General features: G+C 49.1%; 1 protein-coding gene across 2 annotated transcripts in view; it reads right to left on the bottom strand.

Moving 5' to 3' along the window:
* Nucleotides 1-8,017, bottom strand: part of GSPT1 (G1 to S phase transition 1) — a 44,550-nt gene extending 36,533 nt beyond the window's left edge. The window contains exon 1 of one of the 2 annotated variants that reach the window (XM_075899358.2): nucleotides 7,549-8,017. In XM_075899358.2, the coding sequence (XP_075755473.1) occupies nucleotides 7,549-7,858 (310 nt within the window). In that variant the 5' untranslated portion in view covers nucleotides 7,859-8,017. The remainder of the gene's footprint in view (nucleotides 1-7,548) is intronic. The other variant, XM_075899357.2, reaches the window with a different exon arrangement.
* Between the last annotated feature and the right edge of the window lie 5,308 nt (nucleotides 8,018-13,325).

Here is a 13,325-nt window from a genome sequence, read left to right as displayed (position 1 = left end):
TTTCCAAAATGGAGACCTTTAACAGAAAACAAAAGATGTTCTCTTTGTATGTGTCTGTCTTAGTGATGATTGAGAGTGGGGCATGGATGACCTAAGGGCTAGCTGGCTGAGGGGGGGCAACTCACATTTATGCTGACTGGTTAGGGAAACCAGAAAGATGGAAGTTATATCAGTTTCCTCGAGAGACGCTAAAGGTCTCCAGCTCCTTCTAGATAACCATCTCCAAAGAGTACTGAAGAAACAGCTAAGGGATGCAGAGAACTAAACAACTTAAAGGGTGCTGGGCCTTTGACAGTTTTTCAACTACTGTCTGAAAAACAGTTCTGTTTAACCCAGGAGTAGGGAACCTTTTTTGGGTCAGGGGCCACAGACCCATAGAAAAATCAGTCAGGGGCTGCACAAAATCGAGAAGCAACCCCACGCCCCCAAAACCAAGAAAACCCACACCTCCGTGACTTGGCTCCTCCCTGAGAAGCAGAAAGACACTTCCCACACATGCCAGAGCCTAGAGGAACACGGTCTAGTAGATTTAGTGCTTCCTCCCTCCCCCAGGCCAGGCAGTGAGACAGGGCCAAAAATGAGGGATTCAGAGTGTGAGAGGGGTCTGCAAAAAAGCGGGTGTGGGGTCTGGGCGGAAGGGAAAGTGCAGGCATAGGCTGGTGGATCTAGGAGGGAAGTAGGGTGCAGGAGCGAGCTAGGGGTGGAGGGCCTGGACAGGAGGTAGGGCTCAGGAGTGGAATGGGGGGTGTGCATGGTCAGGTGCAGGAGCAGGCTCGAGATAGGGGGCAGAAGAAAAGACACAAGAGAAAAGTGGGGGTGGGAAAGTCTAGGTTGCAGGAGGTGTAGGAGCAGGCTAGGGGTGGAGGCTGCAGGAGTGGGGTGAGAGTGCAAGGTCTGGGTGATGGGGGGGGGAAAGACACTTAACTGGCACAGCTTTCTGGTGGACACACATGGCTCTATGTCCCCCACGACTCTCCAACGGCTCCTACTGGCTGTGATTACAGCCAATTGGAGCTGTGGGGAAAAAGCCTCTAGGCAGTGCAGCTCTGCTGTTTCCCCAGTGGGAGAGGGGCGGAGGGGGGAAGGAGCAGCAGCAGCAAACAGAGCTGCTTCGTCCTCCCACCAGGCACAGCCTATGGATCAGATCCAGTCACAGCTTGCCTGACTGTGGCCCATGAGGCTCAGAACTCCCCCCACCCCGCAGTGGGGAGTCAGCATTGGTGCTCCAGCTCCATGGGGGCGGGCACAGGGCTGGAGTGCCCAAGCCATGAAGTGTGATGAGAATTAAGTATGTGCTACAAAATGCTGAGACTAAAAGTAATGATTACTGTGGACAGAATTGTTCTGAGGCTCATACATCATAAACTAGTTTTATAATTCATCTTCAGCTCAAGTTAATTTCATTCACCTTAACAATTTAGAGATAGCTACATAAAATAAGTTTTCCCACAAGCATAACTTGTCTGTAATATACTTAAACATATAGTGGAAGGTAGCATAGGGTGGCATTCACTTAGGCTGTGTCTACACTGGCATGAATTTCCGGAAATGCTTAAAACAGAATAGTTTTCGTTATAAGTATTTCCGGAAAAAGAGCGTCTACATTGGCAGGCTGCTTTTCCGGAAAAGCATCTGTGGCCAATGTAGACGCGCTTTTCCGGAAAAGAGCCCTGATCGTCATTTTTGCGATCGGGGCTTTTTTCCGGAAAAGACTCCTGGGCTGTCTACACTGGCCCTTTTCTGGAACAGTGTTCCGGAATAAGGACTTATGCCCGAGCGGGAGCAGCGTAGCTTTTCCGGAATAGCAGCTGATTTTGTACAGTAGAGCGTCGTTGCTTTTCCAGAAATTCAAGGGCCAGTGTAGACAGCTCGCAGCTTATTCTGGAAAAGTGGCTGATTTTCCGGAATAAGTGGCCCAGTGTAGACACAGCCTTATAGATGAAAACACAGAAAGGTCCTCAGTTAAAATTCCAGGTGGAGCCTCATGAAATATGATTTTGGGTAAGCCAATCTTCTTGCACCTCAGAATAACTAAGTATTCCATTTATTTTGGAATAATTCTTAAAGGAGAAAATCAAAGCTGGACCAAAGAAACTAAGTAAAAATGCCATCTTACGTATAATCTGAAAATGATCTTGCTTTCAATGTCAGGCATGTTGCTGAATTTTTGACAGCCATATTAAGCTGTACAAAAATTCTCATCACATTAAAAGTAACAAGGGAAAGTGAAGAAATTAAAAAAAGATTGGGAGGCTCTCTTTAGAGAAAAGAGAACAACAGCGGCTGAATCTGGACGCCTGGGACAGAGCAGCTGGGGTGCTGTCGGGTAGGTGCCCGCAGCGCTGCACCTCAGCGCTGCGGGGACCAACCCAGCAGCACCCCAGCAGCTCTGTCCCAGCTGTCCCCAAGTCAGCCGCTGCTGAAACTGATCAGCGGCTGATTCCAGGAAGCCTGGGGCAGAGCAACAGCTGCAGCGCGTCTGGGCTGTCCCGCTGCCCGCGTCCTCCGTGGCTTTGCTCCACATCTCCCTGGTCTGCTGGCCCCCCAGCAGACCAGGGAGACGCGGAGCAGGTTTTCTCGCCCCAGAGGACGCGGGCGGTGGGACCACGGTGCATCTGGGCGACCCGCCGCTCGCGTCCTCCGGGGTGAGAAAAGCCCCGTTCGTAACTGCGGATCCGACATAAGTCGGATCTGCGTAACTCGGGGACTGCCTGTAGTCCTGTATCACCTTAGAAACTAACAGATAGATAGATGAGCTTTAGTGGACCAACCCCACTTATTCAAGATCATCTGAAGGACTTGTTTTTGCCCAGAAAGCACTATTCTAGTCTATTACAGTAAAACCTGTGTTATCTGGTATGCTCGGGGATTATGGCGTTCTGGTTGTCTAAAAATTCCGGTTATTTGAGGATCCCATCAACCTAGGAAAAACCAATGGACAATAAGAGCATGTCTAAACTACATCCCTTTATCGATAAAGGGATGTAAATTAGACATTGAAATTGCAAATGAAGCTGGGATTTGAATTTCCTGCACTTCGTTTGCATAATGGCAGCCACAGCTTTTTTCCAAAAAGCTACTGTTGGGAAAGAAAAAAGCATGCGGTTAAGATGGGGATCTTTCGACAGAAATGCCCCGTTTTGAACATCCAGTAACCCTGGGATCTCCTGTCGAAAGATTTCCGTCTTGTCCGCAGTTTTTTTTTCAAAAAGCAGCTTTTCAGAAAAAAGCCACGGACGCCATTATGCAAATGAAGCACAGGAAATTCAAATCCCGGCTTCATCTGCAATTTCAATATGTCTAATTTACATCCCTTTGTCGAAAAAGGGATATAGTTTAGACATACCCTAATAGTAAAACTCAAGTTTTTAATATTGGTAATTTTGTAGTGTGAGGCAGCTGGTCTCACATCTCTATTTTGAATTAAAGATGATTAGTACTTCTTAAATAAAAAATTGTTAAGCCTATCACGATATACCAAAGTAGGCCTGTGCACCTGAAGACGTGACAGTATTGTGGCTGGGGGCAATACCAGTTAAAGTTTTCTGGTTAACAGAATGCCAGATAAAGGTTTTACTGTAAATATATTTTAAAAATATAAGTAAATGTAGTATTTATGAAAGGAACCAATACTGGTACAACACAGTCAGTTGTGTGTAATTTTCTCATTCCGGTTTTGCAAATATATCTTAATCTTGACTTGCACCCTCCTTTTGAGTCAGACACTTCTGAAGAGATTGAATATGGTGTGGTTCCTTGAAGGAGTGTTACAAGAGCCTAAAATTTTAGGACATTTGATTTTGATTCATTTTAATTGACTCTATCCCTTTAATTTTTTTCTCTAAAAGCCAAGCACAATAACCATTAATACTCCTCCATAGTATCTCACTTAGATTATAAGCTCTGTTCAGCAGAACCACACCACAATGCGATACTGGCCCACCATTAGGACTTTAACATTTTACTGAAATGCAAATACAGGCAGTCCCCGGGTTACGTACAAGATAGGGACTGTAGGTTTGTTCTTAAGTTGAATTTGTATGTAAGTCGGAACTGGTACATATTGTAGGGGAAACTCTAGCCAAACATTTTTCCAGAGCTCAGTTTTATTCTCCCACACCTCACTTCCCTCAGTCCTTTATTCTCAAGCTGAGGTGTCTGCTGAGAAAAGCCGCTCCGCGTCTCCCTGGTCTGCTGGGGGAGGCGCTAGCTTCGCGTCTCCCTGGTCTGCTGGGGGGAAGCAGCTAATGCGGGGTTGCCTCACCCCGTTTGTAAGTAGGGATCCGATATAAGTCGGATCCATGTAACCCGGGGACTGCCTGTAAATAATACAGATAACAAAGGTGAATAAAATTGTTCCAAAAGCTGGCAGGGGCAGACTGCTGAAGAACACTTAGCAGCCTGAGGAGAGGGGGGACACCTGACGGTGTTGCTCAAACCACTATTCAGCACAATTTGCTAATCGTGAGTTTACTGTCTGATTTCCAGGGCAAACTCCACCTCCTGTCCAGATATGGTCACTTAAGTAGGAGGCGGCAACTTAATGGGGTAAAATAGAACCACACAAAAGAACCATGTTGGTTCCACCAGAGTCTTGCTCATCCATTACTTAATGTGACAAGATACTCCCAGCTTAAATGGTCATAGCAGTGATGGCCAGTTCAAGGAATGAGAAGATATTGTTTGGAATGGCAAAAACTCTAAGGGTACATCTAGACTATATTCCGTCACTAATTTGCATATCTTCTTTCGATCATTTTTTCAAAAGCTCTTTTTTTTAAAAAAGAAATCAGTTTAGATGCTGTTTTGAAAAAAACCCTTTTTCGAAAGAACCCTTCTTCCTCAAAAGATGAGGTGTGCAGGGTTTTCAAAAAGGTTTTTTTCTGAAAGAATTGAGTCTAAATTGCTTTCTTTAAAAAAAACGCTTTCAAAAAGTGATAGGAAGAAGATATGCAAATTAGCACCAAATTTGCATATCTCCTTTCGGAAGAAGAACATAGTCTAGATGTACCCCTAGTGAAAGAAAGCTGTTCCAAGATAGACAAAAGTGCTTTTAATAGACAAGGGCTTAATATTATGAGAACTTAAGTAAATATTTGGTAATGTACCAAACTAAGCCTTTGAATCAGCTAGAAGGGATGAAAGTTATGTCAACCAGGAACTTCAAATCAGGTAAAAATGATACTGCTATACAGGCAGTGTGCTCAGCAGCTGTGAAGAAAGGAGGGAGGAACAGTGCTTACTAAAAGTCTGAAACCACATCTATACCATGGCTCTATTCCTGCAAAGCTGTAGCTATGTTGCTACAGCACTATAGAATAAGTTTTTTCATCAATGTAGGTAACATTGATGGAAACCTAACATATCCATGCTGAGGTGAGGAGTGGGGGGGAAAAGGGGTCGAATTAACAGCAGCGCTGAGTGATGTACTTTTTCTCACCCTCTGGAAACCGACCTAGGTCAGTCTAAATTTTAAATGTCAACCACACCTAACTGCAAGCCAATTAATATGGCTTCTGAAATCTCTGTTTGAAACTTGGAAGCTGAGTCTCCAGGCCTCAACCAGAAAAGGGGCAGCATACAGAATAGGAAATGAGGGAGGAGGCTAGGTTAAGGAAGGAAGGTATTATCAAATCTACACACATAAAAAGAACTACCAAGGATATTCGTTTTTAATATTGCTATTGAATATTTTATACACTTTTCTACGAACCACTAAATGAAAGTTTGGTTACTGATTCCAATCAGTATTCCATATTTATGGAAGTTAAATATTAAGGAGACTATAATATTCATTTAGATATTAAGTCAGCATGCAATAATTAATAAGCCATAGCCAGCAAGAGATGATGAGTTATTAAGCACTGTCTAACAAATGGATGATTATGAATTACTGCAACCCTGATATCTGAAATAGAGGGCTGTCTCACACTGCCATCAAAATGATGGAAGAAAGATTTCAAAAATCAATAGTGAGGTTTTAAATGTCATATTCAAACAAGTTTCAAAATCCTAAGTCACAAGAGTAACCTTGTAATCTATGAATAAAAATTTATGAGTGACAAACTGCCAGAAAATTAATCCATGTTTTTGACATTTGGAAGGAAACTCGGTAAATTTGGAACAGGTATTAGTAAGTACCTGTTGTTTAATTTCACCTATGTAAAAAGTGAAACCCATGTATATGTTGTTTGCAAAATACAGTACTCCTAAATCCTTTGAAATGAAAAGCAATACAGAAATTCAAGATATTAAGATAGAGAGAACACTGCCAGCTAGACAGGGCTTCTCCTCAACAACCTCAAAGAAGTGTCACAGTGGAAAGGTTATTAAGTGCTTCAAGAGATCCTCTTCCTAAAAACAAAAATGATCTCTGAAACTGTTGGTGACAGACACAAGACCAGTCTCCCAGCCATGTCATGTCTAATACCACCTAGATCTGAGACTTACCACCTGTTACCACAATCTATTTCACCAGCCCCCATCCACTGTGATCTCTCAAAAGTATTTTTACATCTAATGTACTTTCTGACCCTTTAGGATGAAAAGAAATACAAAAAAGAAATGTAGAGAAGCTTTGGGACTTATATATGAAACATGAAATAAATTAAAAATGAATGTCAGTCTTCCAACCCTGCTTCTGAGGATAAAGACATCTTTATTGCAAACCCATATCTAGACTTCTTCAGTTTTACCCCATCTCCTTCCTAAAACTGCCCAGCTTATAGATCCAGTAACTAAACTGTACCACAAAGTCCCCTTCTGCCCAGCTCCACTCCCAACCTCTGTGGCTGTATTGAGTCACAATAAACAGGTATTACATTCTCTCCTAAGGCTCCTTTAGCTAGATTTTGAAATGTTATCCTCAGTCCCCCTTCCTCTCCACCCCTGCCCCCCAAAATTATGCTCAAATTCCCTATGCACCACCAATAGGGAATTTGAGTATAATCAGACTTCTTCTTTCTCTACAAAGTTCAACTTCAAAGCTCCCTCCTCATGCCAAACTCAAATTCTCCTCCCAGACCTCAATGCCTTGCTGCCACAATTCCCCTCAGTAGCCTCACAGTCCACATCCTTCCCACAGGCCTCACAGGTATTACTCCCCTACCAGGTCTTACCAACACAGGCTACCTCCATCTGCCCCATATGTTGTCCTCGTACCCAGTGTGCCCCTTAAGCCCTTGACACCATCCACAGATCCCACTTCCAGAGATGCCTCCCAGGGGCTTCCCCCCCGTCAATGCTATTCCCAAGCCCCACCGTGCGCCATCAACCTTTTCCTCCAAGCTCTGCTGAAAACGTTGCTCCCCTCGGCTTCCACATCCCTCCTCCAACGCTGCTCCAACACCCCCTCCAGCCCGTTCCCGAGCGCAGCCTTATTCCCGGCCACAGCACCTAGAAACCGATCGCTCCAGGGCCCCACTCGCCTCCCCCCGCGGCCGTTCGTTTCCTCTTCCCCCCAGGACTGCGTTTGCGTCCCCCCTTCCAGCGCACGTGGCCCTCCCCGGACCCCCCCCCTTCCCGCAACGTGGCCCCCGCGGCGGTTACCGTGAGGCGGAGGAGGCGGCGGCAGGCCGGGCGGGGGGGAGGGCGGCGGCAGGCCGGGCGCCGGACCCCCCCTCAGGAAGGACGGCACGAACTCGGCGGCGTGGACATTGGGCACGAAGGGCTTGGCGTTCACGTTGAGCTGGCGGCTAAAAGCAGCCCCGAGGAGGAGCTCCTGCTGGTCGGCCTGGGCCTCTGCGGCCGGCGGGGCGGACCCCGGCTCGGCGCCGCTGCCCGGCTCGATGTCCGCCTGGTCCCAGCAGTCGGGAGCCGAATCGCTGCTACTCCCGCTGCCGCTCCCGTTCGCCTCCATTTTGTGACTGCCCCACAAGCCTCTGCGGCTCCCAAGCCGTACGGGGGAAGGCGGCGGCGGCGGCAGCACCGACTCAGCAATCCCTCACTCCAGCGACTCCGCGTGTGCCCCACCGCCCTGCGCAGTGTGACCTGCCGGAGTTCCCGTGCCTTCCCTCCCCCCGCGCGCTCATTCGCCGCCATCTTGGTAGTTATTTCTTCCCCGCTTCTCGTTTCATAGAATGGATGTGCTGAGGTGTAGGGACTACGATTCCCATTAGGCTTTGCGCGCACATAATCGTTCTTCCCCCTCGGAGAGTCGGGAAACGTAGTTCTTTTGGCCTACGGGGTGTGAAAGACCCACATTTCCCAGAAGCCTTTACGCGCCGTTCGTGAAGTTTGCGCCTGTTTCCCCTCCCTCCCACCACAGGGAGACCGGAAATAGTTCGGGGAGCCATGCTGCAGGAGAACACCAAATCCCAGCAGCCATTGGGCTGCTTTGCTTTGTTCCATTTTTTTGCCACTGCACAGAGGTATGGGAAATGTAGTTCTCCCCGGAACTACCTCCCCACAACTAACCTAGGGGTGGGAAAAGCAGGTAGCCGCCCTCAGTGTGATCCTAGCTCTGACCCAGCTCTAGTGTGATGCTGTGTTGGAGCTTCAGTTTTCCCCCTTTCGGGGAGTAGGGTTGCCAGGTGTCCAGTTTTCACCCAGATAGTCAGTTTTCACCTAGTATTTTCTATTTTCTAGGATGGAAGGCATTCCTGCCGTGTCTGGCGGGGATATTTAAAGGAAAGGCACGGTGACTTTTCTTTTTTTGCTCAACAAATTTGGTCCCCCGTTTGTTTTTCTCAACCAATTTTTTTCCCTGCCATGTTTGGTATTTTTTTTTTGAAAGTATCTGGCAACCCTGCAGGTGAGTGTGTGGCACACAAAGTAACCTGAGATACATCAATAATATTTTCATCTTCTGGACAGAGGAGCTAAACACCCTCATACATTTCCAGCACAACTTCAGCAATCACCAGTACACTCTCTCTAGAACACTCCCACACTAGGATCAATTTCCTGGACACCATGCCCAGCTCCAAGAATGGAACCCCACAAACTGGGTGACCAGACATCCTGATTTTATAGGAACATTTTTTTTAAAACCAACAAATAGTCTAGAAGCACCATAAAGGTTAACAAAATATGTAGATGGTATAATGAATTTTCGTGGGCACAACCTACTTCTTCATATGACAGGAGTGTTGGAAGTCCAGATCCAAGAATACATAAGGGAAAGGGCGAAGTGAGGAGAAGGGAAAAAATGGAGGCAAGGAAGAAAAAAGAGACAGTGAGTAGTTTCACTTCAGAGCAGTGATCACCAACCAGTATATCAGGATCTACGGGTAGATCTTGGAGCCTCTGAAAGGTGATCCTTACTGGTTTGGCCAAGAGGCTATCAAGTGCGAGCACTTCAGCTGCCCCTCTCCACTGCTGCTCATTTCCTGCCCTTTGGCTTGGAGCCATCTCTGCCCCTGAGCAGCCTTCTGCTTTCTGTGCAGGGGAGGTGAGGGCGCTGATGTTAAGGTGCCTCTCTCCCACTTAATATCCTTTCTCCACAAAGCAGAGAAGGGGCACAACAGGATTTGGGATGGAATTTGTTGGCTACTTTAGGGAGCGGGCCACAGCCAGGGCAGGGGTGAACTTGCATTAGCCCCACTGTACCACCATCTAGGGAGCCACCTGAGGAAAGCAGTGCCTAGCTGAAGCCCACATCCTGAACTCCTACCCCAGTCATGAACCCCCTCCTGTACCCCAAGCCCCGAGCACCCCTGCATCCAAATGCACTTCCAGAGTCTACACCTAGAGCCCCCACCTGCATCCCAACTACCTGCCCCAAGAGCAGCTCAGAGCCCCTCTCACACTCCAGATCCCTTAATCCAGGGGTTCTCAAACTTTGTGATACCATGACCTCCTAAAATGCTAAATGAATTTGTGTGCCACCCCCTCCTCCCCTCACTGCCCTGGGTTGCTTCCTCCCCCCTTCTCACCAGACTCCTTGCCCTCCTGGTGTTCCTTCAAGGTGTTTGCAGTCCTTAACGCCCTTCCCCCTGCAGGCTCCTTCCCCCTGTCTCTTTCTCCTCTGTGCCTCTTTTCCACTCCACATCCCTTTGGTTCCTTCTCTTTCTTTCTTTCTCCTCTCCTCTCCTCTCCTCTCCTCTCCTCCGTCCTCCACTCCTCTCCCGTGTCTTCTCTGCCTCCTCCTCTGACCCTCACATGCCCTTATTTAACTCCAGGTCCTCTGCCCCAACCCAATACCCCAGCCTGCTGCCTGAGGGACACTGGGGAAGCATTTGGTTGCCCGGCAACCGTGCTCCGGCCGGCCCCTCACGCATCCTCTCCTGCGCCGGCCTCACTCTCCCACCACCTTGCCTCCTGCTGCAGCTGAGCTGCGCTCCTGGAGTCCCGCGGCTCTGGCCACACTGCGTGGCTTGCCGACGGCTGCCTTCCGCCGCCCTGCAAGAGGGGCACAAGTGAAAAACTGAATCCAGCTGCGACCCCCTCTAAGTTGCTTAAGAGAAAAGCTGTTTGAGAAACGCTGCCTTAATCCAAGACCATATGAGAGATGGACCTGAAAAAAGGTCTTCCATCTGTCAACAAATTGCTTTTATCTAAAAATAAGTGATTACCAAGATTTTGTACCCATTGTTTGCTTAGGTACCCCATTGAGCTAAAGGGATATAAGGGGGCCAGCAAATAATAGGGGCTCTTGACAGATGCCAGGAAGCCCCCCCACCTTTCCATCTAAGATGATTGTTGGAAACATCTAAGGATATGTCTACACTAGCCACCCTAGTTCGAACTAGGGTGGCTAATGTAGGCATTCAAACTTGAAAATGAAGCCTGGGATTTAAATATCCCGGGCTTCATTTGCATGTTCCCGGGCGCCACCATTTTTAAATGCCGTAGTTCAAACTACCTGCCCGTGGCTACACGCGGCACGGGTTAGGTAGTTCGAATTAAAGCTCCTAATTCGAACTACCGTTACTCCTCCTGCAATGAGGAGTAATGGTAGTTTGAATTAGGAGCTTTAATTCGAATTACCAAGTCTGTTCCACGTGTAGCCGCGGCAAGGTAGTTTGAACTACCGGGCATTTAAAAATGGCAGCGCCCGGGAACATGCTAATGAAGCCTGGGATATTTAAATCCCGGGCTTCATTTGCAAGTTTGAATGCCTACATTAGCCACCCTAGTTCGAACTAGGGTGGCAGCGTAGACATACCCTAAGACTGCATAGGGGGAAGGATCAGACTCACGCTGGGACACTGCTTAGCTTGTGAAAGCGATGTTTAAATCAAGTGTTCAGGGGTGGGGGACCTTTTTTGGGTTGGCAGCCACTAACTGACAGAAGAATCGGTCGGGGCCCACACACAATTGAGAAACGAACAAACAAAGAAACAAAAGACCAAAATAACAACAAAATCCCCAAACCCTCTGTGACAGGGCGCCTGCCCTGCACTGGCCCTTTAAGACCATGACTCAGTCCCTGAGCCAGGGATGGGAACAGAGAGGCCAGCTGAAGCTGTTAGGCTAGTGAGAGCCCAGCTGTCAGCTATACAGAGAAGCCCTGGTGGCTTGGAAAGCCCAGCTGAAGCCGTTAGGGCGAGTGAGAGCCCAGCTGACAACTATAAATAGAGAAGCACAGTTTGCTTGGGGGAGGGAGTCAGTGGAGGACTGACTAGGGAGAAAGCAGGAGCTCCTAGGAGGGAGACAAGCTGGGGATAGCCAGCAAGTGCTGGGAGAGGGCCAGCCAAGCGTCCTCCTGGCTAGGGGTTGAAGACAAAATCCTGGTTTGGAGGCGGTTCATGATGCTGACTAGGTAAGCAGGGCAGTTGAGACAACCCCATAGCCAATGATGAGCAACCCATATGGACTGTAACTTGCCCTGAGAGGGGCTAGATGAGGACAGTCAGGGGGCACTGAGGCATGGTGGGGCTTGCACTGTGACAGATGGTGGAGAATGTGGGCACTGTAACTGCACCCTGAGGTGAAAAGAGGCTATTGTGAGCAAATGGTGGTTGGTAGGCCACAGAACTAGAGCAGGGGAGTTGGGGGGGGAAACGAATAAGTATTGGAGGGCCTGGGAGGCCCTACAGGCTCGGCTGTGGGAAAAGGGGAGCTGGCCACTACAAAGGGGTGACCCTAGACTCCATAGTAAACCAGGCTCCAAGAGTTGGGGGCAAGGGCTGAGCCTGAAAACTTTTTGCCTGTGGGCACAGGGGACACCTGAGGAGGGAGTGCCTCTATGGGGTGGGAGCCAGGAGGCCCCACCCAGGTAATAGGGACAAAGGGAGAGCCCCTGTGAAGGCAACAGGGGAGGCATGGACATGTTGGGCCTGTGGGGAGCTTGGTCACCTACGGTGGGTGTGCCCTAGGAGGACCCGGGGAGCCCTGGCTAGCACGGGGGGAAGGTGGAGGCCACAAAGCGCCAGGAGGAAGACTCGGGACCACTGACCCTGGATGGGAAGGGAAACCAGAGGGTGGACAGAAGGTGGTTTGGACCTGGGTGAAACCAACGAGCAAGGGAGCTCAGATTGGAGTCCCTCACAGAGGTCTTACAGACCGACACCGGCGAGCAGGTGACGCCCATGGCTGCTGACCTACGGGCGAGACCGCAGGATAGGACAAAGATTACTCTGCAGGTAAGGCTAGAGGGAAAGCCAGTGACCGCCCTGGTGGATTCTGGGTGCAGCCAGACAATGGTACGAACAGAGCTGGTCCCAGAGTGGGAGGCAGCCGGGGGAACCATCTCGATGCAATGCATACATGAAGATGTCAGAGCCTACCCCACTGGGTGGGTTTGTCTGTCAGATGGGGTAGACAAGGTGATCTGCAGGGTAGCGTTAGCCCCAAAATTAGTATACCCAGTACTACTGGGCTGGGACTGGCCGGGTTTCAGACGCATCCTGCGGAACTGGGATGAGCAGGGGCAACCGCCACCAGCAGGGATGGAGAACTTGAAAAGGGGAACATCCCAAGGCCCAGAAGAGGAGCCCAACCCTGAGAAAACCCTCGCTTCGGAGGAAGTAGGAGGTGATGAGGACTTCCCAAGAGACCAACGAGGAGACCCCGCTTTACCCCATGCCTGGGAACAGGTGGCAGGAGAGACTGGGGACCCTGATGTGGGAGCAGAGGCTCAACCAATCCCGCGATTCGAGGTAAGAGCCGATCGATTATATTGGATCGCCCGGTCGGCTGACAGGCAGACGGAGGTTAGCCAGTTGTTGGTCCCCGCAAGGTACCAGAGGCAGGTATTAGACCTTGCACATGCTAATCCCTGGGCAGGACATCTGGGGCAGGAGAAGACCCTACAACGCGTAACGCAAAGATTCTTTTGGCCAGGGATTTATAAGGAGGTCAGACTTCTGTGAGTCCTGCCCTGAGTGCCAGAGGACGGGTCAGGGAGGGGTTCCAAAAGCCCCCTTAGTTTCTCTCCCCGT

Source organism: Pelodiscus sinensis, chromosome 15, assembly GCF_052426305.1.
Source record: "Pelodiscus sinensis isolate ZL-2025 chromosome 15, ASM5242630v1, whole genome shotgun sequence".
NCBI classification, from domain to species: Eukaryota; Metazoa; Chordata; order Testudines; family Trionychidae; genus Pelodiscus; species Pelodiscus sinensis.
The sequence above is the reverse complement of the archived record's forward strand: the minus strand, read 5'-3'. Positions and strand labels throughout refer to the sequence as shown.